This window comes from Lathamus discolor, chromosome 4, assembly GCF_037157495.1.
Source record: "Lathamus discolor isolate bLatDis1 chromosome 4, bLatDis1.hap1, whole genome shotgun sequence".
NCBI lineage: Eukaryota > Metazoa > Chordata > Aves > Psittaciformes > Psittacidae > Lathamus > Lathamus discolor.
The window spans coordinates 119,533,276-119,556,795 of NC_088887.1; the positions used below are offsets into that span (position 1 = coordinate 119,533,276).

The 23,520-nt window shown below is 39.0% G+C and overlaps 1 protein-coding gene across 1 annotated transcript in view; it reads left to right on the top strand.

Annotated features, from left to right (window-relative positions):
• The window catches only part of GRM5 (glutamate metabotropic receptor 5), a 265,098-nt gene extending 246,044 nt beyond the window's left edge, over positions 1-19,054 (top strand). Inside the window, exons 9-11 of the mRNA XM_065675884.1 lie at positions 9,955-10,050; positions 11,610-11,771; positions 18,232-19,054. Of these exons, the coding sequence (XP_065531956.1) occupies positions 9,955-10,050; positions 11,610-11,771; positions 18,232-19,054 (1,081 nt within the window). The remainder of the gene's footprint in view (positions 1-9,954; positions 10,051-11,609; positions 11,772-18,231) is intronic.
• Positions 19,055-23,520: the final 4,466 nt, after the last annotated feature.

Genomic DNA, 23,520 nt, shown 5'->3' on the forward strand with positions numbered 1-23,520 from the left:
AGGGATAAGGAAGGCTATAAATAAACAAAACAAATCCTACCTTAAGGTCCCAGAAAATATTATCTTCTATGCTACACAGCCGCTTTGCAAGAGTCCAAAATACAGGGCTAACTTACCCTCTTCTCATTCTCAAATAACTATATCCCAGGTGAGATAAAGATCGTTTCTGCTACCAGACCTGCTACTATGATACTTCTAGACAGGAATGCACACTAAGTAGTCTCAGTGATGCTACCTTGGCCTGTGAGGTAAACCAGATGTCCCAAACTTTCTCTTACCTTTCCTGCTAAGAAGTTTGTCTACCACTGTGTGATTGCAAAATTGGGCACTGCTTTGTATACATCCACAGAACTGATAGGACTGACAGCTTTCATTCAGGAGTAGGGATCCCTTGCTCTAGTGAGCCAATACTCACCCTCAGGTGAACCATAGGATTTTTTAATGTATAATCACTATTATTCTGTTTTGTCTTAGACAAAGAACCAGGTCTCATTTGAGAGCATTTTTCTCCCTTCAAGCACTACACTGGTACAGTAGCAGCAGCCTAAGGGACAGAGTGTCTGCCTTGCACAGGGATCAGGAAAAGCGTTCGGGTATCCAGGCTCACATGCTGTTAAATGCTATTCCCTGTCTCCTGTGAGGAAAACATGATAAGCAAGGTAGATTTTTCCATCAGATTGGATTCAGCACTGGACCACTAACAGTTATAATTACTGTTTACATCAGACAGTCCCAAACTGTGCCATAATGAAATATTTTGGAAACAGGTGTCTACCATCACACTGTGTGCTTTGTTTCCTGCAAGGAACAGCTGATTTTCCTCCTTATCAGTTCTCTCCCTTCTTCCCTCTGATGACTGACTGTATCTGGTTTGTTACAATTCAAACAGGAGCTATTTTGATCCATAAAACAAGAAAAATATTCTTGGCCCAGGCAAGCTGACATTTATGATTTAAAAATATTGCAGTCTAAATATTATATAATACATCAGCGCATCATATCTCAGCATCAAAGCCTAGAAATGAGCTTTTTCAGAAGCCTGATTGAAATTTCTCTCCAAAACCCCACCTTTTTTTTTAATTTCTCGGGATGTTTTTGAAACTTTCCTTCACATTCTGAATCTGATTGAGATCCATTCAAAGCACTGACAAGTAAACCAAAATTTCTCAAGCTTGAACTAACTTGAGCAATCTCAGCTGTTGCAGTTTCTCTGAGGTTGGCTACCACTGTGTTCCATTAGCAGGAAAGCCTCTGCAAAACATTGAGTTTCCAGACAAATAGGAATCCCCATCAGAATAAACCTCTGCCACTGTTACACACAGCATGCTAAGGGGCTCCCAGATGCAGTCCATGCAAATTTTGACTAGTTGAAAGCCACATCCAAGAATAAATGGATAGATTTGAAGACATGGCCATCAAGATGTGATCAAATGATTTTAAAATATATGTGTGCATTATCATCACGAGGCTTGTAGGTGTAAATGTGAGACATTCAAATTCCCTGTGCTTCAGGAAGATAAGACGCCTAAGAGATGAAACAGGGCTGTTATTTGACATGGAGCTTTAAGTCCTGTAAAGAAGACAGAGTACAAGAAAAACTGTGGGAGTTCTGTGGAAAGCTGAAGCTGGCTCACATTCCTCATGTGTACACCATTGAGAAAGACACTGATCGTGAGTTTCTGCCACAGCATATTCTTTTGGGACATATTTCTTTATAGTACAAGTGCCAATTTTGTCTTCATTTATATGCAGCTAGAACAATTTTTTTTTTGACATGTTTTGAATGATGGTAAAAGAACACAACACTTCTCTCTCAAACTGATTTGTAAAAACTTCCTACTTACCAGACTTTGCCAGGGCATGACTTATAGGTTCGTACTCACAATTTGCACAACCAAAAGGTTGAGACACTCTTGTTGATCTGATCGGTCATATAGCATGCTAAGGTAACAACAGGTCCATCAGGTCCAGTGCCTAGCAAAATAGCTTTTCCAATCCATAGAATAACAGTCACAGACTTTATAAAACTCATTGGTTCTTCAGTTTCTGCAGGTAGTTGCATTGGTTTACTCATAGAAACATGAAACCTAATACAGAAGAGCTAACCTCATGCTACTGAGCTCAAGAATCGTGTATCACTTCTTACACAGCTCTATAAGCAGCCTGTCAGTTATGCCAGCATGGATTGCTTTCCTGCTGCAGCCTGGTGGAACCATTCTGTCTTGTATAAAATAAGCATTAACTGGAAAAGGCAGAGAGTGATTTTCTAGCCTGCTGAAAACAACAACAATTTTTAATGTCAAACAATGCCAGAGGATTGATTCCATCCTGGGTCTCTTGTACCACATGAGTGCCACATCCATTAGGCTTTTATGTTTGCTTTACACTAAAAGACCTTTAAAATTCTGGTTTTATTTTAATAGCCAAAAAAAAAAATGGACATTATTTGAAATCCTGAAGTTTTGTGGAATAGACAAATAATTTACTGGTAACTTTCAGGTTTTTAAATCAACTCTTCTGTGTATGGAGAACTAGCCAGGAGATTATTGAAGAATGTGAATTAGAGGAACTAATGCTTAAGAAGTGATATTATAGAAATGATCATCATCATCCTACACCTGAGTCGGAGCAATCCCAGGCACAGCCACAGGTTGGGCAGAGAAGAGATTCAGAGCAGCCCTGCGGAGAAGGACTTGGGGGTGTTGGTTGATGGGAAAATGAACATGAGCTGGCAGTGTGCGCTCGCAGCCTAGAAAGCCAACCGGGGCAATGGGTTAAAACTTAAACAGGGGAAGTTTAGATTGGATATAAGGAGGAAATTCTTTCCTGTTAGGGTGGTGAGGCACTGGAATCGGTTGCCCAGGGAGGCTGTGAGTGCTCCATCCCTGGCAGTGTTCAAGGCCAGGTTGGACAGAGCCTTGGGTGAGATGGTTTAGTGTGAGGTGTCCCTGCCCATGGCAGGGTGGCTGGAACTAGATGATCTTAAGGTCGTTTCCAACCCTAACTATTCTATGATTCTATGATCCCTGAACTGTGGCAGTGACCAGATTTTAACCATTGCTCATCCCAGTGTAATAAAACCCAAAATGTGAAATTGCTGCACAAAACAGGACAAGAGATTACTCTAAGGCAAAAGATGTCACTGACAAATCATCATCTGCCAGCAAGATGATACGTTAATTTTTACAGATTCTGTTTAAGGGACCATCAACTATAAATTACACAAAAGCACTTAGATGGCTTTGTACTATGAGGTAATGGGAAAACAGTAAAGGGTAAGCTTACACGATGTCATGTCATGCCATGCCATTAGAGCAGGTAGCAATTTGCATGAGGTGAAGGTTTGGCTCAGTGGGTGTTGCTCTTATTTTAAAAGCCAAAATCTAGCTATAGTAATACCAGGTATTTGTTTGCTTTGCAGCCTTGCTAGAAAAAGATATCGATGCATGCAGGAAAAAATATTTGACTCTTCAGAAGTCATTAACCTTTTGACTGATTAGTCTTCATTTATTAATGATCGGTTCCCAAATGGATCATTTAGAGCTATTTTAATTCAATATGCTGCAAACATTTAGATTGAGAGATTTCTGAATGGTTTGAGTCCTTCATTTTTCCCTATATAATTTAGTTTTGGTGTCTTTTTGGACAAGCTTGATACTGTGATAAATTAAAGTTCAAGTATTGTGAAATTAATGAAGAATATTTTATGAAACCCAGTGAAAGATATTAGAGCTGAAAGATTTTGATAAAACATTCCATCTGTATAATGAATTTTTGTTGAATGCCCTGATTACAATGGGTTTTAATCTGTGTACACTGCTAGTGTTGTTGTTTTGAATTTTCCCCTCAACATCAATTAAATTACTGACTGATTGATTGATTGATTGATTGATAGAAGTTTTTTGGCTGCACTAGTGCTGCATATGCGTTCAAGCCTAATTGGGGGAATTATTTATACTATTAAGAAAGCATTCCCATCATTTTGAACCAAATGTCATAGTTGAACTGTGCAAACTAAATTACATTGTAAACATTTCCCTGCCTACTGTTACACAAATATTTGCTCAAAATTGCACAAATCAGTGTTGCTAGGGTACTACAAAAAGAAAAGAACAGTGAAGATGGGACCCAGCAGCTGGATATTTTTTTAGGGGAAAAAATAGCTGAGGAGGAGTTTCCTGGTTTTTGACAACATTGTTTGCCCCTTTTACCTTTTTTCATCTTTAAGCCTGTCTCCCAAAATTCTGCTGATAAATTAATGTCACCATATACTATTAACATCAAGGTCCTTATTGGTCATGCTGAAGAATACCCAAACAAGCCACACATATGGTCTCATGTCCATTAACACACATGTTGTGCAATAGGATGAGAGGTGGTAAACTAAAGGTTTTGAAGTAAAAGAGGGGAAATTCAGGCTGGATGTGAGTAAAAAATTGTTTACAATGAGGTTAGTAAAACATTGGCACAGCTTGCCCAGAGAGGGATGGGTGCACCATCCCTGGAGGTATTTAAGGCCAGGCTGGATGTGGTTCTGGGCAACCTGATCTAGTTGAAGATGTCCATACCCATTGCAAGGGGGGTGAACTAGATGAGCTTTGAGGGTTTCTTCCTCCTTTCTGACCCAGACTGTTCTATGATTCTATGAAGATCCTGTTGCAGACTACCATCTGACCTGAGCACCGGTTTGTCTAACAAGGGAATTTCTGGTTCTTTCCAAACTAATCTTTGATATGAACTGGCATTGTAATCAATTTGACAAACAGAAAACTAGGCCATCCACTATTTTTCCAAGATCCAAACACGACATGAGCCAGTCTGACACTATAGAAATACCTGTATGAGCTATAAGGAATGTTATTTGTCCTTGAGTGCTGAAAGTTGGTGTGGATAGGTAGAAAAGCTGGAATTTCAGCTGACTTGGAACTGCATTTGGTTACAGATGGGTTTTAATTAATAACTGTAACTGCAATTCAAGGCAGATGTCTGTTAAAGTACATAAACACAAAAATCTCTTTTAATTTGTTATAGCATTCTGCATTGCAGTGATTGATGACTTATAATTATGCACTGCCAAAAAAACAAAAGCCATTTTGCAGTCCACTCTCCAGTAAGGAAGTAGCAGAAACAGAAAGGTTAAAAATCTAATGACCAAGCTTTAAAGATGAAAAACATTAGAAAAACAAATAGAATTAATATGTTAAATACACAGCATAACATAACAAAGCCCAGTAATAAAAAACATTGGCAAAGAGAAACTTCTTTCTTTTAACTCAGCAAAACTGAGAAACATCATGTTAAGCTCAGTTCCAAGGTAATGCGTTGCAATGCAAGCCCCATCCATCCTTTTCACAAACTTACAGAAGTTTCTATCATTTAAAATGCTTCAGAGCAAATGAGGTACTGCTTCCCTTTTCAACATAATGAAGGAAATAACGAATTAAGTAATGCGTCGTTCCTATGGCATCTTTTGTTATATATACCTGAAGAAAAGAGGATAGAAGTTCAACATAGCAAATAGAATGGGCTGAACAAGAAGTCTGGTGTGAATAAGACCTTATTGTACAAAACTCTTATTACAATGGTTTGTCCAGCATTTCAGAGATACTTTTTCTGGAAGAAGATAATTAAACATGCTGGTAATATTTTGCTATTGGTCTAATCTTCCCTAGAACAAGTATAATGCTTTGTATATCATTCCATCAAAACCATCATTTTAATTCACCAGCTGCAACCACATATGACCACTTGATTATGCTGCACTTGAAAACAAAAATTGTGAGTTTAGCTTGAAAGTCATTTTGCTTGCTGAAATTGTGCTGTTAAGCAAACGCTGTTTATTTGGTGATTTATGTGTTTTAAGGAACACAAATTGCCGTGCTTAATAATATGTCATTTATTTTAGCCATTATATTAGTGGGAAAATGTCACACAATAAGCTGAGACCCTCTAAAAGTATCTAGTGCAAAGTGAGACAATGTCAAGATAGCATGACCAATCTAACAAAACTTATTTTCAAGAGCACAGTATGTTTGTAGTTCAAAGCAGCCGCCAGAGTGACAACACTAAACATTTTTTGTATTTCATATTTTACCATTTATGCTCAAATCTTCAAGCACATATAGCCTTACTGAATCTAAAGGCCAGCCTTAACTCTACTGCTATGAAAGTTCTTCACCATTTCTTAGTATCAAGACCAAGTAATATTGCAGATGAAAAATACTACTTGAATGTAAGATATTGCAATTAAAATATATAGCTGGATCTGGAAAGGTGGATGGCTTTGTAACATTAAGCAATCTGTCCAAGTTCCAGGTAAAAGCACATTGGAAAGACTGTTAAAATGATGGAAAGCAAAAAGACAGTATTTCATCACTACACTATAAATTTTTCTGAATCCCCTCAGGAGTCATGAGCACAACTGGGTCTCACCCTAACTTGAAGTCAGGTGGACCAGGTTTTAAAGTGTAAGTATAGTCTAATGAAGTCCATACCTAAAGACTACCAGCTCTTGTCAGTACAGAGGCCCACACCTTCACTGGATGAGAAAAAAAGAGTAGGGATCTACTCTTTAAAACTGGTGTTTTAAAGAGTAATCTCCAACTTTGTAGTGGATGACTATTGGTCTCATTGAGGATGATGATCCCCATATTTCCCCTTTTTTTCCCATAGCACCCATTAATTTTGGTCTGCAAAAGGAGTTTTGTTGGAAGGTGAAGAAGGCAAGGAAATGGTCTAACGAAAAACCCGTAGTAGTAGTCATTCTGGTGTTTCCTGTCATTTACCACATGTACCTAAAGTTCATTAAAACCCAAGGCAGTACAGACATGGTTTCTCTCAGCCCAGGAGTATGTTTCTTTCTATACTGATACTCTCTGGAGAGTGCAGGGCACTGCTGTTTAATACAGAGTTATCTGACTCTGTAAGTATTTGGCAAATGGATAAGCACTATAGTGACCGAATTACTTAGATTTACTTAGTAAATTGCCTGTCACTGATCAACACTTATAAAACATACTTGTATGCATCTTTTAGCGTTTTCCTTAAGAATATTCAACTCTGTGCAAAAAAAATTACACAGCCCACAATGTCACACCCAAAGGCTTCAAAGAAACACAAAAAAAGACCCAAAATGTTTTAAATCCTTCAATTTAGTAGCTGCCTTTCTTCACAGAAGCACAGTCTTTTCTACTTTTCTACTCTTTTCTACCCAATGTGTAGTCCTGGACCTGACAATGAGAAAAGAAATCTGGTTTTGCAAATACTGCTCACACTGTAGTATTTTGTGCCTCCTCCATGCACCAGCTGAAATACAAAATTAATTTTCCCAGTAGCATTTTTTATGAGAACTGCAAAGAAATGTTTGAGATTTTTTCCCTTCCTCAGATTAAATCTTTTAAAGCAATCCTTTGTTTTAACAGCCAGGAAGTGGACATTTTTCTAATGCAAAACATTCTAAGGCAAAATCACGTCGTTTATCTGCTCTGAAAGCTGAAAACTCTTTCTATGCAGAACATCTAGTGTGACTTTCCAGAATGGTGACTTAAGGAAAGTTTCAGCTTCCATGCACTGGTTAGATGCACTTTCCACACTAGGAGTGTTGATTAGAGTTTGGAAACAGTTTTCATAATCACATGGATATTTAGCACTGAATGAATAGCAGTGAAGCATTACTATAGTTCAAGGCTTTGAGGCATTCTGTGACAACATACTATTTCTGATGTACTTTCCTCTTTAGCGGATGCTGGGGAGGGACTCTTCATTAGGGACTGTAGCGATAGGGCAAGGGGTAACGGGTTAAAACTTAAACAGGGGAGGTTTAGATTGGATATAAGGAAGAAGTTCTTTACTGTAAGGGTGGTGAGGCACTGGAATCGGTTGCCCAGGGAGGCTGTGAATGCTCCATCCCTGGAGGTGTGCAAGGCCAGGTTGAACAAAGCCTTGTGTGGGATGGTTTAGTGTGAGGTGTCCCTGCCTGTGGCAGGGGGGTTGGAACTGGATGATTTAAGGTCCTTTCCAACCCTGACTATTTTATGATTCTATGATTCATACTAGTTTCTCCATTGACTTTCAGAGCAGTGAAATTTATGCTAGTGACTGGAGACTGGGCAATTTGATGGGTTTCTTTAACTGTCACATGCACCCTAACAAGGGGTTCTTCAGGATGGAGTTGTCAAGGACACTTACCTTTTGTTTCCTTCCACTGGCTACTTTCTAGTATTCAGCTTATTGTGAGAATGTAGTCTCCAAATTCCTTCTTTTAGTCTTGATTTTTCTCCTTCTCTCTTGTTGGGCACAAAGATTCTCTTTTGATTATTGGTTCTAAATGTAACTCTGTTTCCTGCCTTCTCTTCCTAAACTTTACTTTCTTTGATGTCTAACACCTTTACTCCAACTTCATTTCCTTTTCTTTCCTGTGAAGTTTCTACACATTCTTTTCACTTTGCTCTTTCTCTCTGGCTGCCCCAATCGAATTTGTATGATCCAGTTTGACTTCCTTTGTATTTTTCAGTGAATTGATCTACTCTAAGCCCCTCCACTTTTTCCTCTACTCTAGGAATCAACTTCCATTTACTATATATGTGTCCTGCGCAAGCTTCATGCCTATTTGGGAGCACTGCCTATACCGCACTCTGGATTGCCTTAAAACCTTGGTAGCCAGTCCACAAAGCTCCTGTTGTTCCTCCCTTCAGTAAGGTTATAATTTATAAATGAAAGGACTTCTCTGCACTGAGCACACATTTTACTTGTGTCCGGTTCACTCTCAGATTCACTAAGCTTCTTCCTCAGTTATTTATGCAATGTACACTGCCTCTGAGGATCTACAACTGCATCCAGAGTTTAGCCTCACTTTGTGTGTACTCAGGTTATTTCTCTTTTACAGGGTTGTTCTCTTCAAGGAACCTTTTGCTATATAGATCAGGTTAATGGACAAAGAATAAATAAAGTCATGTATCCTGTAATGTTAGCAGTGTTAAAATGTACAAGCTTCCCCACAGAAGTGTGTTAAATACCCACAGTGCAGCTCATAGCATGCGGGAATGGGATATAAAAAACTCCTTGAGAGGACATCTGCAGGAATTATGCCCAAATTTTATTAAAGCATTTAAATAGGCATTTCAACACCTAACACAAGAATTTGTACAATTATGGTGAAATTCACCACTGGCAAGAGAGCCAACATAAAACGTCTTCAATGTCCATATCCCAATTAAGTGCTCAGAGAGTAAATGATTACCAGGTCTTATCCTGGTATCCTATCCAGGATTGATAAAATCCTCAAGTATTAAACTTTATCCAAGTGAATTTCTTATCCAAGTGCAAAACAGTCATAGTACCACACTGGGTCTTGGATTGGGATTGATTTCACTGGACTTTATGTCTACATCTCAGCAAGTCACCTAGCCTCCTTTTATTGCTAATGGAGAGAGAAAAGCCCATTCATGGTAGGAACATTAAGCCCACCCAAATTTTATCCAAGCAACCAACTACACCTGTGCTTGCTTTGGCAAGCAGAGGAATAAGTCAAGTGTTACAGAGATCAAAGAAAAGGTTTAACTTTGCATTAAAAACGTAGCCACAAGGTGATTTCTCACTGATCCTTAATTTAAGTGTTGTTTCCCTTAACCTGCTTAGCCAAACATTGTGGTCTAACTCCAGAAATTATTAAAGACAAAAGGTTAGCATGTTATTTACTCTGTGGAATTTTATTGCTCCTCCTATATATATAAAATAGAAAATGGTGAGCACCTGTCCTGCATAGCCCTGTTTGCTTTAGCACAGGTCTGTGGTTTTATGCAGTTATTCCACTGCTCCCACGTCTGCTTTGCACTATACCCCACCACTGCCACAGTAGCATTCATGTGCATGGCCCTTTGCACAGCAGCTGTCACAGAAAGCTGAGCACGCAATCACTTCTTTCTGTTTGCTCCTGTTGTTGTCGTGATTTATTAGGTACAAAGGCAGGAGACTGGCCCCGCCCAAGTCGGAAATAGAATGTTTCACCCCAAAAGGGAGTATGGGGAATGGTGGGAGAGCTACAATGACCAGGTAAGCAAACAGCAAGTGGCCTATAGGGCAGTGTGATATGTCTGTGAACAAGAGGAGCAGCCCTGGGACAATGCCAGGCCAGATCCTCTGTTTGTAATTCCTGTGCATCCCATATAACATGTTTAGAAAAGAAAAAGAAACGAGGAAAGATGTCACCACTGCTGATTTCTATGTTCCATCTGACTGCCAAAAAAACCCTGCACCATGTTCATTCGAGTGATCTGAACCACGTGTCCTGTGTGATGTTGTCATAATGGTGCTCTGGGGAGAACAAACCTTACACCTGACTCATTAAGCCAGTAGAGCAGATGAAGAGAGACAGCATTCAAACTTGGAGGAAGCAGCTCCAGAACTCTGGAACAGTGGTCCCATTACATATTAGAGGTTATAGTAGGTTCAGTTAGAAGAGCAGAGAAAAACTGATTGATGAAAAAGTTTTCAGTATGAAAACATTGGTTCTTCTCATTCAAAATATCTTGTGGGAAAGTGCTGAGTTTTACAGCGGTTTTAAGGACATTTTAGAGTTCAAAACACCTTTTCCATAATATTTTCTCTTTAATTTAATTTTATGTAATTTATATATTTATTTTCAATTTTGTCTTGGCCATTATATTTTGCATGGCAGTATACACCAATGTTACCATTTTAATTAATATCCTAATCTACATTTTTTCAGTGTTACTGGGATGAACTGTTTCAATATGGCCATTTTGATGTTTTTGTACTTCGACACTTCAAGCTATTTGACTTCCATGAAATACTTGGAAATTTCAGCTATCCATCTCATTTTGATCCCAGCCAGACTTCCAAACGTTGAACTCCCTCATGGGACAGAAAATCCATGTCTCCAGACATGTTCATTAATAAATGAATAAGCCGCATGTGTCACAGATGGTTATAAATCTTTCATGGAACAATACTCTTAATAAGCACTGTATCATTGTGTTGCATTCTACAAGTTAGAAGCATTTTGTTTACCATTTATTAAAAGATCTACTCATTCATCATTGAACCGTGTAAGGCATTTATCAATGTACCCTTAAAGCAGAGTATGATCAAATTATACCTTTACATTTCCCATGTGTTACATACCACAAGGTGAATTTTATCATCGCAGGAGGGTATTAAGTGAAACACTTGCACATTACTATGCTCCCTTTGGGTACAACAGTCACTCGTACATAAGGCTATCAACTATAACACCACACGGCACACACCTGGGGGACCCCTGTTACTTAAGTAACATCAGGGACATTCATCACTGAGTGTTGTATAAAATATATACTTTCCTGTTACTTTTTTGTCGGCTGGGATTTTGTTTCTTGTCTGTGTGTTGTCTGGATTACTTTTTTTTTCCTACATTGCATTTCCTTCAGTGATATTTATTCTTCATTTAAAAGCTATCTGGAGTCACTATATAAGAGAACTCTGAAGAGCAGAAAAGTACATGTAAATGTCAAACAACTGTATTTTGTTGTACAGTGTTCAGCTCTGTTGTGCCTGGCCATATATATATATACACTTGAAAAACTTCTTTTTTATATTTTATATTTTCACAGTGAAGAATCTGTTTGCATTCCAGACTGTAATCGATCTGAGTCAAGTAGAGAGGAGAAAAAGGTTCCTGTTAAAGAGGATGCCCTAACAGTCAAAAAGACTGGAAACTGTGTCAGTCTAATAGTTCCACAGCAAGACTGTCAGCTGCAAGACCTACTCAAACAGTTAAGAACACCTGCTGCTTAACAGAGAGTGCAATTGCATTTGATGGCTGTGTTTTGTTGTCTCCAGCCACAGTGTCCTGGCCAGTGGTCCTTGTCAAATTTCCACGAGCTAAGTAGAGTTGCCACTAAATAGACTGGGAACCTCCTAGAGAGAACACAGATGTTGCAGAAAGGAAAGTAGGTGCCATTCGCTTGTCCCAGTAAGTGTCAGACCAGTGTTAGAAGTTGCTGGAATGAAGTGAAGGTGGAAAAAGACAGATGCAGGGTTCTGACCATTAACAATGCAAAAACCTCATCATCTCATGGGTCAAAGAGGTACCATGGTACTGACCAAATCCCACTTACATCCTTTCAGTCTAGCAAATGCTGTGTAGTTTTATACTGGACAGGACTGTTCAGCTCATGTTCTTAAATCCCTCATGCAATATTATTTTCACATCAGGGCCTAACTGTCTCTGTACACTAGTCTTACAAATGGCTTGGGATTTTTTCAAGGTGAAAAGTGACATTAGAATAGCAGCAATGCATACATTATGTGATGCTTTATAAGACTATCTGAATCGGCAACAGGGTCTAGTGAAAGGCACCCTTGCCCATGGGCAGGGTCCACCTAGTTGAAACTGGATGATCTTTGAGTTACCTTCCAAACCAAATCATTCTGATTCTATGATTTTTGCATTATGGGTCATGATAATAGGTATTCTAGAAATGTTTCATTCAGATACCAGACAATTCATTTCCCATTCTGACCAGCTGAAACAGATCCCAGCATTAGCATCACTGGTGTCTGCACTGGGATGTCATTGGCAAAGTTTCTGTCCACCAGTTCTCTCTCACTTTGTAGTTTCTTTCACCCTTATACATTGTCATTTATATTAATGTCAGCTGTGACTTTTGTGAGGAAAAGATGCAATAACAGATTACAGTTTGAGGAGTAATACAAATAAATGTCCTTGCTGTTAACAGGAAACAGCTCCCCATGTTCGAAAAATAATTGCAAAAGATATTGTTTATTTCTAGAACTTGGGACAGGACAAAATGAATTTTTGCCCTCTATTATTCCTCTTTTGTGTTGCATTCTTATTTATCTCTACAGAACAAGCAGCATGGAAATAGTTTAAGCTAAATTACTTGAGAGATCAGGGTGAGCGCTAGCGAGCAACTAAAACATTGGTGTGTTATCAGCATTGTTCTCAGACTAAAGCCAAAGCACAGCACTGCACCAGCTACTGGGAAGAAAATTAGCTGAAACCAGGACACTATGTCAGCTTCTTAAAAAAATGATATTGCTTCAAGTTTGAATGCAACACTCTGCTTCAGCCACCGAAACATCTATGCATAACTTTGCTGCCAATTTTAGTTCAATAAAATTTATATTGTGGCCTATATATAATAAAATTTATATTGGGGCCTAAAATTTATATTGGGGCCTATAACGATGATGGGGAGAGACTCTTCATTAGGGACTGTAGTGATAGGACAAGGGGCAATAGATTAAAACTTAAATAAGGGAACCTTAGATTGGATATAAAGAGGAAGTTCTTTACTGTGAGGGTGGTGAGGCACTGGAATGGGTTGCCCAGGGAAGTTGTGAATGCTCCATCCCTGGCAGTGTTCAAGGCCAGGTTGGACAGAGCCTTGGGGACATGGTTTAGTGTGAGGTTTCCCTGCCCATGGCAGGGGGGTTGGTACTGGATGATGTTAAAGTCCTTACCCACCCTAACTGTTTGATGATTCTACGATTCTATATCAGTGTTCTGAAATACAAACTTTCCTGTATGGGCTTATAAATTAAAGAATTTGAAATCATTCCTGATTATATTAATGTGAGGACAGGTTGCAAACACATATTGTCCAGTATTTGTTTTCAGTTTTATCATTTCAAATCTGGAAATAGATACTGATATTGATACATGACACAGAACAAAAATTCCCATAAAAATTTATGTTAATCTCTATCAATTTCCCTTGTATTCCAGTTTCTACTACTGAATAATATTTGGTATCTGTGCATTCTAAGCTTTCTTAGCAAATAATAAATTCCATAATTTTAAACTGATTTTCCTATTTCATTTAAAGTTATTAACAAGAGAATAAGTGACTTATTTTCAAATTACATATGATATCATCAACCGTCCCAGTACTAGTCCCTAAGCACTCGTCATTAGAACCGATTTTAGAACTTCAGGTAATTAATGAGAATGCCACCCTTGCTAAAATATAAGAGCTTTCAGCTTTTGTGACTGTCAGTTCCTCTTTCTGTTTTTAATTTCTTCTGTTTTTTGAAAGACACAAAAAACCACTTTTGCTTTAATAGCATCTGGCTAAATAAACCCTGGTGGCAGAGGTATTCATCATCTCATATACAGTCATACCACAGAGCAAGAAATGCTGAAAGAAAACTACTGCTGCCTCAACCAAAACAAAGGACAAAGTGATCTATTCTAGACAGTACAGAAACCACACCAAATCATGCGTAAGGGGAGTGGAACATTTTTCTTAACACTTAAGTGATTATAAAGCAGTTAACATCCCTTATGAACACAGGACAAAGCCCTGAAGACAAAACTTTAGCCTCACTATAAAGATTAAGGGAAGAAAATGAGAAATTTTACTAATTAGTATTCTGTCAAGTGGACAACTGTAGGGGAAATAATCAAAATATTAAAGACTGAAAGTTTTCATAGCATTTTCATGTCTTGTACGTATTATATCATGGTAAGTCTAGCAAGCTGGGGAAAAGCTTAGCTTTCGAATCAAATCAAAGCAGCTTTAAGTAAAAAGATTTGAAAAAAATGATTAAAATTACTACTTCTGAGGAAATCCCTCTTATACATAAAGGCGAACCTAATTGCCATATAGTGAAAGAAATGGTAAATTCAGAAAACATAACCCCCCCAAAAAAACCATATGCCACGCAAAAGGGTTTGTTCTAGCAAAACAAAAGCATTTTTCTCACATCTTGGTTTGGAAATTGTGTCGCTGATTGGAGTTTGCTCTTCTACAAATATGACCTGTACTCTGCTTTGCTCTACTCAGTGCAATGTGCCAGCAGAAAAGCAAATTGGGGTAGAAAAATGTGGATTCAGCCAGTCTTAGCAGTGGAATTCTTTTGGAGCTCAAAGGTGTAATTCTTCTCATCATCTGAAGGAGCCAAAATCCGTTTGCAAGAAAAGTCTAGAATTTCCCTGACCTAAAGTTTCCCATCGTCAAAGGGCAGAGCTGGGCATAGTAAATGTGAACAATTCCATTAGTAGACATCATAGTATGTATCTCCAATCTAGCTTTATTTTTCTATTTTTAAATTTATGTTCATTGCAGTGTTTTCCAGTTAACTTGAGTAGCAATATGCAGTTAGAGCAGAATCTTACTATCACTGCAATTTATCTGTAACCCAGCTTCATAACCAATATAAGAAAACAAGTGGTGTTCCTTTCACAGAGTCAATAAATGATTGCAAACCTCAGTTCAGTGTTGACTTTGTAGTAAGTAGGTGCAGCATAATAAAGTGGGTGATACATTTCTGAGATAACAATTCCAATTATTTCTGAGCAAACTACTAGGATTTTAACTATAAGGTTCATTCCTTACTGATAAATTGCTGCTTGATTTCTACTCAGATTTTTATAGCAAGGAATTTGCGATGAATAATGGTCAGGTCTTTCAGGCTTTTGCACAACATTTACATCAAACAGCCACTGCTCTCCTCTAGAGCACTAGGATCTCCACCAGTCACATATACAGCTTGGTTATTGCTGGGCACAGTGCAAAGACAGTAAGCTAGTGCATCAGTCAACACTGACCCAAAACCAGCTGGTGACAGTTGCTCCACTGAAGATTTAACTGTCAGCTGACCTTGCCAAGGGCTGGACACATCTCCATATTTCACCCTTTTCCTTTCCCCAGGCTCCTCAGCCTTGTATCCTTATGTAATAATTGGTTCCTGAAGGGTGACCAGGAAGGGACTGATATGTTCTCTTCGCAATGTCTTACAATCTGACTTTTAGTCAACTGTAAACGTCTGCATGCATTTAGCACTCATGCACACACTTAAAACCACAGGGTTTGAACATCTGTACAAAGCCAGTGCTTGAAGTCAGGAACAGTGCTAGAATACACCTCTTTCTTCTGGTAAGCATTTCTTTTTGCATTGGTTAATCCTTCTTGTTAATGGCATATTTCACTTCTTTGGCAGGCAGGTTTGTCGCAGATCCCTTTGAGTTCTGAATTCAGCAGGTACTGAGACCCCACCAGGGAGGACATGCGGGACTGGAACTAGGCCCTCTCTTTCTGCTAGATCAAAGTTACAAGTGCAAAGTCACCCAGCCTCCTGATCCAGCTCAAACTCAACAGGAGCTGGGAGGTCTCACAATCAGAAACCAGAAAAAGAGGCGAGATCTCATCTGCTAAAGTATGCAAATCCTGCTCCTGCTGTTGGCACCTAGCTCCCACTGAATTTGGGACTAAGAATGGCCAAGGAGCCAGGGCTCTCAAACAGCTCCATACACACACCAAGTACATGTTCCAGCGAGAAGAGCAGGCAATCCTCAGAAGCAATGATTTGCCTTTGGAAGATGTTAGTACCAGTTCCTACTTAACTCCGAGATGCAAGAGTCAAAGTAATCAGTGCTACAGCTTAGATTTAGCTTTTCACTCTTGTTCTGATTGAGGCATAGTAAAACAAGACATCAGTTGTTCTTGCATTTTGGGGTAGGAATATGTTACAGTTAATGTCCAAGATCAAGATGACAACTGCAGAAAAGGAATGAACCCTTATATACTCACACAGATCATCTCCCAGTCTAGCCTCTCTTAAAATACCCACTGGTTTACATTGTGTTTGTCTACTGGATTCTGTCATGCTGCTTTTGAAGGGGAAAGCTGTCAGCATATGTTGTGTTACATGATCCATCATAATTCCATGTAATGTAATCATGGATATGAACCCACAAGAAGGTTTTGTTTATACTCAGCACATGCATTTTTTTTAGCTGCCTGGAAGAGCTATTATACTGATAGTGTGTGGCAAACCTCCACATAATGGCTGGTATAAAGTCATCTGTGTTTAGTAAACTGTGTGTCTTGCAAACTTACACTGCAGACTAATGTGTTAGTTTATCTATTTCAGGCTTTAAAAGCAAGCAAGCAAACAAGCAACAAATTTGTGATACTTTGCCAGGGTCTCCAATGTGGTTGTCTTTCTAAAATCCTAAATGGCTTTAGCAAATGTTTTGGAAACTGAAGTGATTTGTTTAAAGATCTGTTGCACTTTATATATAAAGAACGCTTGTTTGTATGTGGAGACTTACGTTTTTCCTGTTGACATCACTTCAGAGTCATTGTTTCAGCTAAGAAATATTTCTAATGGTCTTTCTTAATTCCAAGAATTTTAGGTCAATGCATGTATAAACACCAGCTCATCAGCCTAAGGAAGATGAAAAAGAAAAGGAGTGGTTTCATGCTACGTGTTTATAAGTGCCCCAGCTGGCTTTTCCTAGGTAGCAAGAGAAGAAAACTAAGCTACTTTGATAATGAGCAGGGTATGATGGGATCAGAAGAGAAATCACCCTGAGAGAACTCATTTTGCAGGACAGTAGAGCAAAATGTTTATTGCTGTCTCCAAACTCAGGTCATCATGAGGAGCTGCTTTTATGCCTTGTCTGTTATTTCTTTCCTGCTAGGAATATAGTTTTATTCTACAAGCTGACCTACAATTAAAAAATTACTTTTTTTAAGCTAGTAGTGGCTAACTTACCAAGCACCTTGATGAAAAGGAAGTCACCCATTAGACTCGGTTCTCCACCCAGAACCAGTATAACCCTTTTCTGAGTATTGCTCCAATACTTCCAGGTAGTAGGTTATAAACAGGTATTTTTCCCCCAGCCATAACAGACCATACTTCTCCATCTCCCATTCTATACTCCCTGCCTCACACCAGGAACCCATGGCCAGCACCCTACACCAAACTCCTTACCACTGAATCCTCTCAGACCAACCTACATACCTGCCAACTGCAACACAGCCCATCCAAGTCTCTCACCTGTACCCTTCAAGCATTTACTTCTTCCTCATCCTCCATGCATTCCTCAGTGGCACAGCACTTATTCCTGACACCATTCCAACAGAAGGAAAGCCATCAAGCTGCTCCCTACCCCAAGATGGACACTGCCTGTGTCCCAAGGACAGCAGCAGAGGGGTCAGCAGTGGCCATGAACTAGCAGAATAAGTCATGGCTAGAGGCCAGAAATTGCCTGCGAAATGAGCTGGCATACTCTTCTTGTCTTCCTAGAACATATGTGATAGATATAGATATATTGCAATAGATAGAGATATAGATGAAATCATAGTCAACTTTATGATGAATATAAGCTCTGGGACACTACATACCCATGGTATAGGTACAGTGATTATACTATTAATTTTGATGTGAGTTACCATCTTATCTTACTTCTGTTTACAGCTCTAATGGGAAATCCGTTTCCTGGGCCCAGAATGAGAAAAGCAGCAGAGGAGCACACCTTTGGCAGCGGCTGTCAATCCACATCAACAAAAAAGAGAACCCCAATCAAACTGCAGTGATCAAGCCTTTTTCCAAAAGCACAGATAGTAGCCGACATAGTAGCAGCGCTACATTTCCTGAGGCCAGTGCCAAAACCCTTTATGATGTTTCAGAAGCAGAAGAGCAATACCCAGCTCAGTACCGACCGCAGACTCCCTCGCCTATCAGCACCCTGAGCCACAGAACTGCCTCCGTTAGCCGAACAGAAGATGATGCCCCCACCTTCCAGTCAGAGCCTCCCCAGCGAAGTAGCTCCTCTCAAGGGTCCCTCATGGAGCAGATCAGTAGTGTAGTTACTCGCTTCACAGCCAATATCAGTGAGCTGAACTCTATGATGCTTTCAACAGCCACCCCAGGGACAATGGTGTCCACTCCTCTTTGTTCTTCATACCTGATTCCACGGGAAATCCAGCTCCCTACGACAATGACCACGTTTGCAGAGATTCAACCGCTTCCTGCCATTGAAGTTAACGGCGCTTCACAGTCAGCTAGGAAACCTTCAAATGGCAGCATCAAGGAAGGCACTCCAGAGACCCCATCAACCAAGCAAGACCTTGAGGAGTTAGTAGCTTTAACTCCTCCTTCTCCTTTTAGAGACTCCATTGATTCTGGAAGTGCATCTCCCAGCTCTCCGGTTTCTGAATCAGCTCTCTGTATCCCGTCCTCCCCAAAGTATGACACGCTCCTCATCAGAGATTATACTCAAAGTTCTTCTTCATTGTGAATGTAGTTCAAGGCAACGTTGGAACATTGGATCTCAACGACTACAAGAAAGTAGTGAGGGGACAGCCAAGCCTTCAAGATCTCCAGTGTTTACGAAGATAGAGTGAGAGGCATTGGGTCATCTTGTGAGAAGTGGAGAGCAAGAAGAGGAGTTACTTGAGAAGTGGAAACATCAGATTAATTATGCTGTTTTAAAGACAAAATGACTCTTGGCAGATTTTCGTGGCCTTAAAAAAACATGGGCTTTTCAGAAACACTGAATCTATTTTTGAGGGCTTATAAGGAGTCTGTTAAATCAGTTACATACCAAGTGCTTTGCTTTAGTATTACAATGAACCGTGTGTACAATATATAGGGCGGGGGGGAAACTAGATTGTAAACAACTGTACAATGGTTTGTTTGTTTACGCTGATTCCTTACCCAGAAGTGAACCTTGATCTTTTATCAAGAATAGAAGACCAAACATTGAATGTACATTTTCTAACAGACTCAAATCTGGGACCAACCCGTCAAGCTTTCTTTCTTTTTTTTTTCTATGAAGATCTCAAAAAGCAGTAATGTATGTTCAGTAACTACCAAACTTTTTGTTGAAGCATATTGTGTCCGTGATATGTTACACGTGGATAACACTAAGCTGAGGCTTTGCAGTGAGTGACTGCAATACGGAGGGCTTTACAAGTGACTTCTCAACCTACACATTTGTTTATGAAATTCTCTTCTATCAGTATCAAAAATTCAATTTGTTAACATTGGATTCACCTTCACAGCAACAAAACCCAAGGAAGATTTCCTGACTATTTCACCATGTTGCCAACTAATAATGACGTAGCAAAAAATATTTTCTGGAGTACTGTTTTGTAATTCCCTTATCAGGGCAAGTTGTTGAGGTGAATATTCTCTTTCTAGCAGCACTACCAAGCTATATCATAGCTGCACTCCCTACTGAAATTAACACATTTCTATGGACATTCTTATGCTAACGTTACCAGTTAAAACACTTATTTGGGCTCCCATATTTTTTGCTTTTAAGGAACAGGTAAAGACCCTAAGGATTTTCTCCATACTTTGAATGACAGAGTTCTAGGAGACTGATCTGGATTATGAAGAACACTAACTGTCAGTGGAGAGGTTGTCATAATCGTAATACATATACAGGGAAAAGAAAACCCTATGTCAAAATCTGCTTAGAGGTGATTTAGCTACTCTTTAGTAAGCATCGATTTTAACTTTATTTAGCTGCTGAAGCCTTGCAGCTATGAACTGTGACAAAAAAAAAAAAAAGAAAAAAAAAAGAAAAAAAAAGAAAAAATACTTTCAAAGCAATACAGAGTAAAGGTTAAAACAGAGAAGACCTAATGAGACATGAACCAACAGAGTCTTTGTTTCTTAGCAACTGACAGAAGCAAGGGGATTCCTCACATTTTTTCCTGTATCAAGGTAGTACATTTTAGTGCACTTCATATTGTCACAGCACTTTTTTAATACAGCCAAGAAGGGTTTTAAAGTCTGAATAGGAACTAAATAATTTTTGATAGGTACGGTTACATAAGATTCGTAAGTCAGGCCCTAAACGCACACAGTATTGGCTCTCTCTTTCATGACAAAGCTGTCCTCAGGTGCCAAGCTTTTATGGGTTTGTTTTGTTTTATTTTACTTAAGGATAGTATGAAGTGGTGAGTGATGTACTTCAATTCAAAGTTGAGTTGATGTAGCCTTACATAGATGACAGCTTCATGGAAGGGAGCCTTGAAATAAGGCTGCTATGTTTCATTTTCAAAACCTTTCAATCTTATGTCTTCAAAGATAACAAATATTTTGTAATCAAAATTCATACCCCCTTTCTCTTCCCCATGTCCAAAATAATAGATATTTTAACAAAAAAACAAAAGAAAGATGAAAGCACATTCACATACTTTAGCAAAAAGCATTTTCTATTCATTTGGGAAGCTAATTTCACCATTGTGTGCTGCAAACCAACTTGCTGCTCAACAACATTAAAAACCAAAAGTAATAGATGACTGAATCCAGGCTAGCACCTCACAGAGATACCGTAGTGACTCTGTACATCCTGCACAAGGCAGTGTTATCCATTAGCAGTCTGTGGGCATGCTTATTTTGCCAGGTAAAGTCATTTGCTAGCTATGCCTATAGCATGAACCAGCAGGTCACAAAACAGCTCTGCTCCAGAAGGCAGGTCAATACAAGTCATGACTCTACATCCCTGCTGCTTATGTGTAGTTCTTGCCTCCTTGCACGACTGGTTAGCACAGGCTCAGCTCCATTCAGCTGTACGGTTTCCAGACCAGAGCTTGGTTTTTCCCTCCTGGTTCACATTACTAGCATGTCTTGTGATTCCCTAATTCCCTCTCTCTTTAGGAGAAAGCATCTTCTTCACAGGTTACAACCCACATTTTAGCAAAGAGCATGTCCAATCAGTCTGTGACACAAACATTCTCATTTAGGGAGTACAGGCCGTTTAAATGTTGTTCATGGAAGACTTATATGATAATATATGTTTCCCATCAGTACAGTATAGTTTTGATATATACAGAGTGTACTGATATAGTTAATGTGAATTTCAAAGGTTTTCTATTACTATCTGTTCTCTTATTCTTTAGCTGTTGACCAATTGTCCTTACTAGATCATTCTTCATCTTGATCTTTCCCTAGCCTTTTAGGTTCCCATTTTTGTAGTTTTTTCTTATGTTTGGTGGACACTTAATATTAACGTAATCCTGCTAAAATCTGTGGGCTTCACTGCACTGTGAAATCAACAGTGAAAATAAGGATTATACAGATAGAAATAAAAATCTTGTCTCAAAAATAAAATCAGTGAAAAGGAGTGAGAAATAGAAACTGTCAAACCGTGACTCAGCATAAATATAGCTCATCTGCTCCCAAATTACAATTCTGCTCAACCATGGCCACAGCTATTGCTCAGTTTCTTGTCAGCTTTCATACATATTGCCAAGATGATGTACGTATGCATGTGTGAGCACACACACACATACAAACCCCTTAAACACCTAAATCCATGTTGTAAGAGGCTAAAACCCTAATGTTATACAACCCAAATTCTGAACACTTTTGCTCACTCTCATTCTGGGAAGTCATGCATCTTTTGTATATTCATTTAGACACAGCAGAAATTTTAACTGCGCAAGGAACCAGGGATGGACCCTGCTGAGATTGTACCTCCTTGTTGTCAGTCTATCTTTAATGAATGATAGATCAGCCTTAATGGCATTTAAAAAAGGCAGAATTCATTTTATTTGTACAAGCTGGAATGTACCAGTCTCACTTTGTCTGATATGCTTGGATTTCAACAAGGGAAGGAAAGTTTATTGGTGAAAAGAAGATAACAATCAAATAGTGACTGTAGTATTAATTCAAAGGAGCCCAGTAGGAGATCTCAAAGACTGGAAAGTCCTTTGACAGAAGGCAATGATTTTGACACAATAAAAATATGAAAGACAGATATGATTTCATGATGCTGTTTGTATGCTAGTCTGTTTAGGGCATTAAGACATAAGAGTAGGGTTTTTCAGACATAAAGCAAAGGGTACAATTATGAATACTTTCCAATCTAAGTAAAGAATGTGCAAGTACCAAATGAATGGCTTGAATTTGCCTTCCAATTTAATGCTGCTGCCAGAAAGGGAATTAAAGGAGTTGAAACAATTGTTATTCTTGACTACAGGGACCTCGGAAAATCACTTGTTTCTTTTGCGCTTGAGGCCAACCCTGAAGAGTGAAGGTGTAACCACTCCTGGAATCTTTGCTCTTGAAATAAATTGAATTGCCCTGGCAGGCCATTTGGGAAGACGTGTTAGCAATACTGAAAAAGAACTGTATTCTTAATTGGTTCTGAAGAATAACTGCATGACTTTGGAGATGTGCTTCCTTGTATTTCTATCTGAACATTTGGTGCCTAGACTCATACAGACACTTTAGACCAGAGATTTTTAGACCATGGTCCACAAAGCACTTGCTGATGTTTCATGGGAGCCTGGTTGATCACAAGGTGCTGGCTTCTTCCATCGATTTCCAGCTACCAAAGCAAATTAAAAGTTAAATGTTAATTAAAAAATGCTAAAAGTTTTAAAAGAAAAAAAAATGTTAGCTTGCTTGGATGTTTATTCAGTTGCTGTGTTTGCAAAAAGAAAACTTAGTGGTCAAAACTGTGAGAAAAGGATCTCCAAAGAGAGTAATTGGGAAAGCCAATCCATGATTCAGACACTGGATGATAGTGGAGTTCACCTGGGGATGTTTTCTTTAGGGACACCAAGAGCAGACTGAAAGACAACATAGCTGTGGGTGTAAATTCTGTAGAGGAAAGTGTGCAACTTTGCTATTCTGCTAAATACATCATTTATGAGCTGAGAGGAAAAAACGTGACAGCAACAGACAGCATACAAAGAAATGCCAGGTCCTTAGGGAAATCAGAGCACTATGCTCAGGATTAAC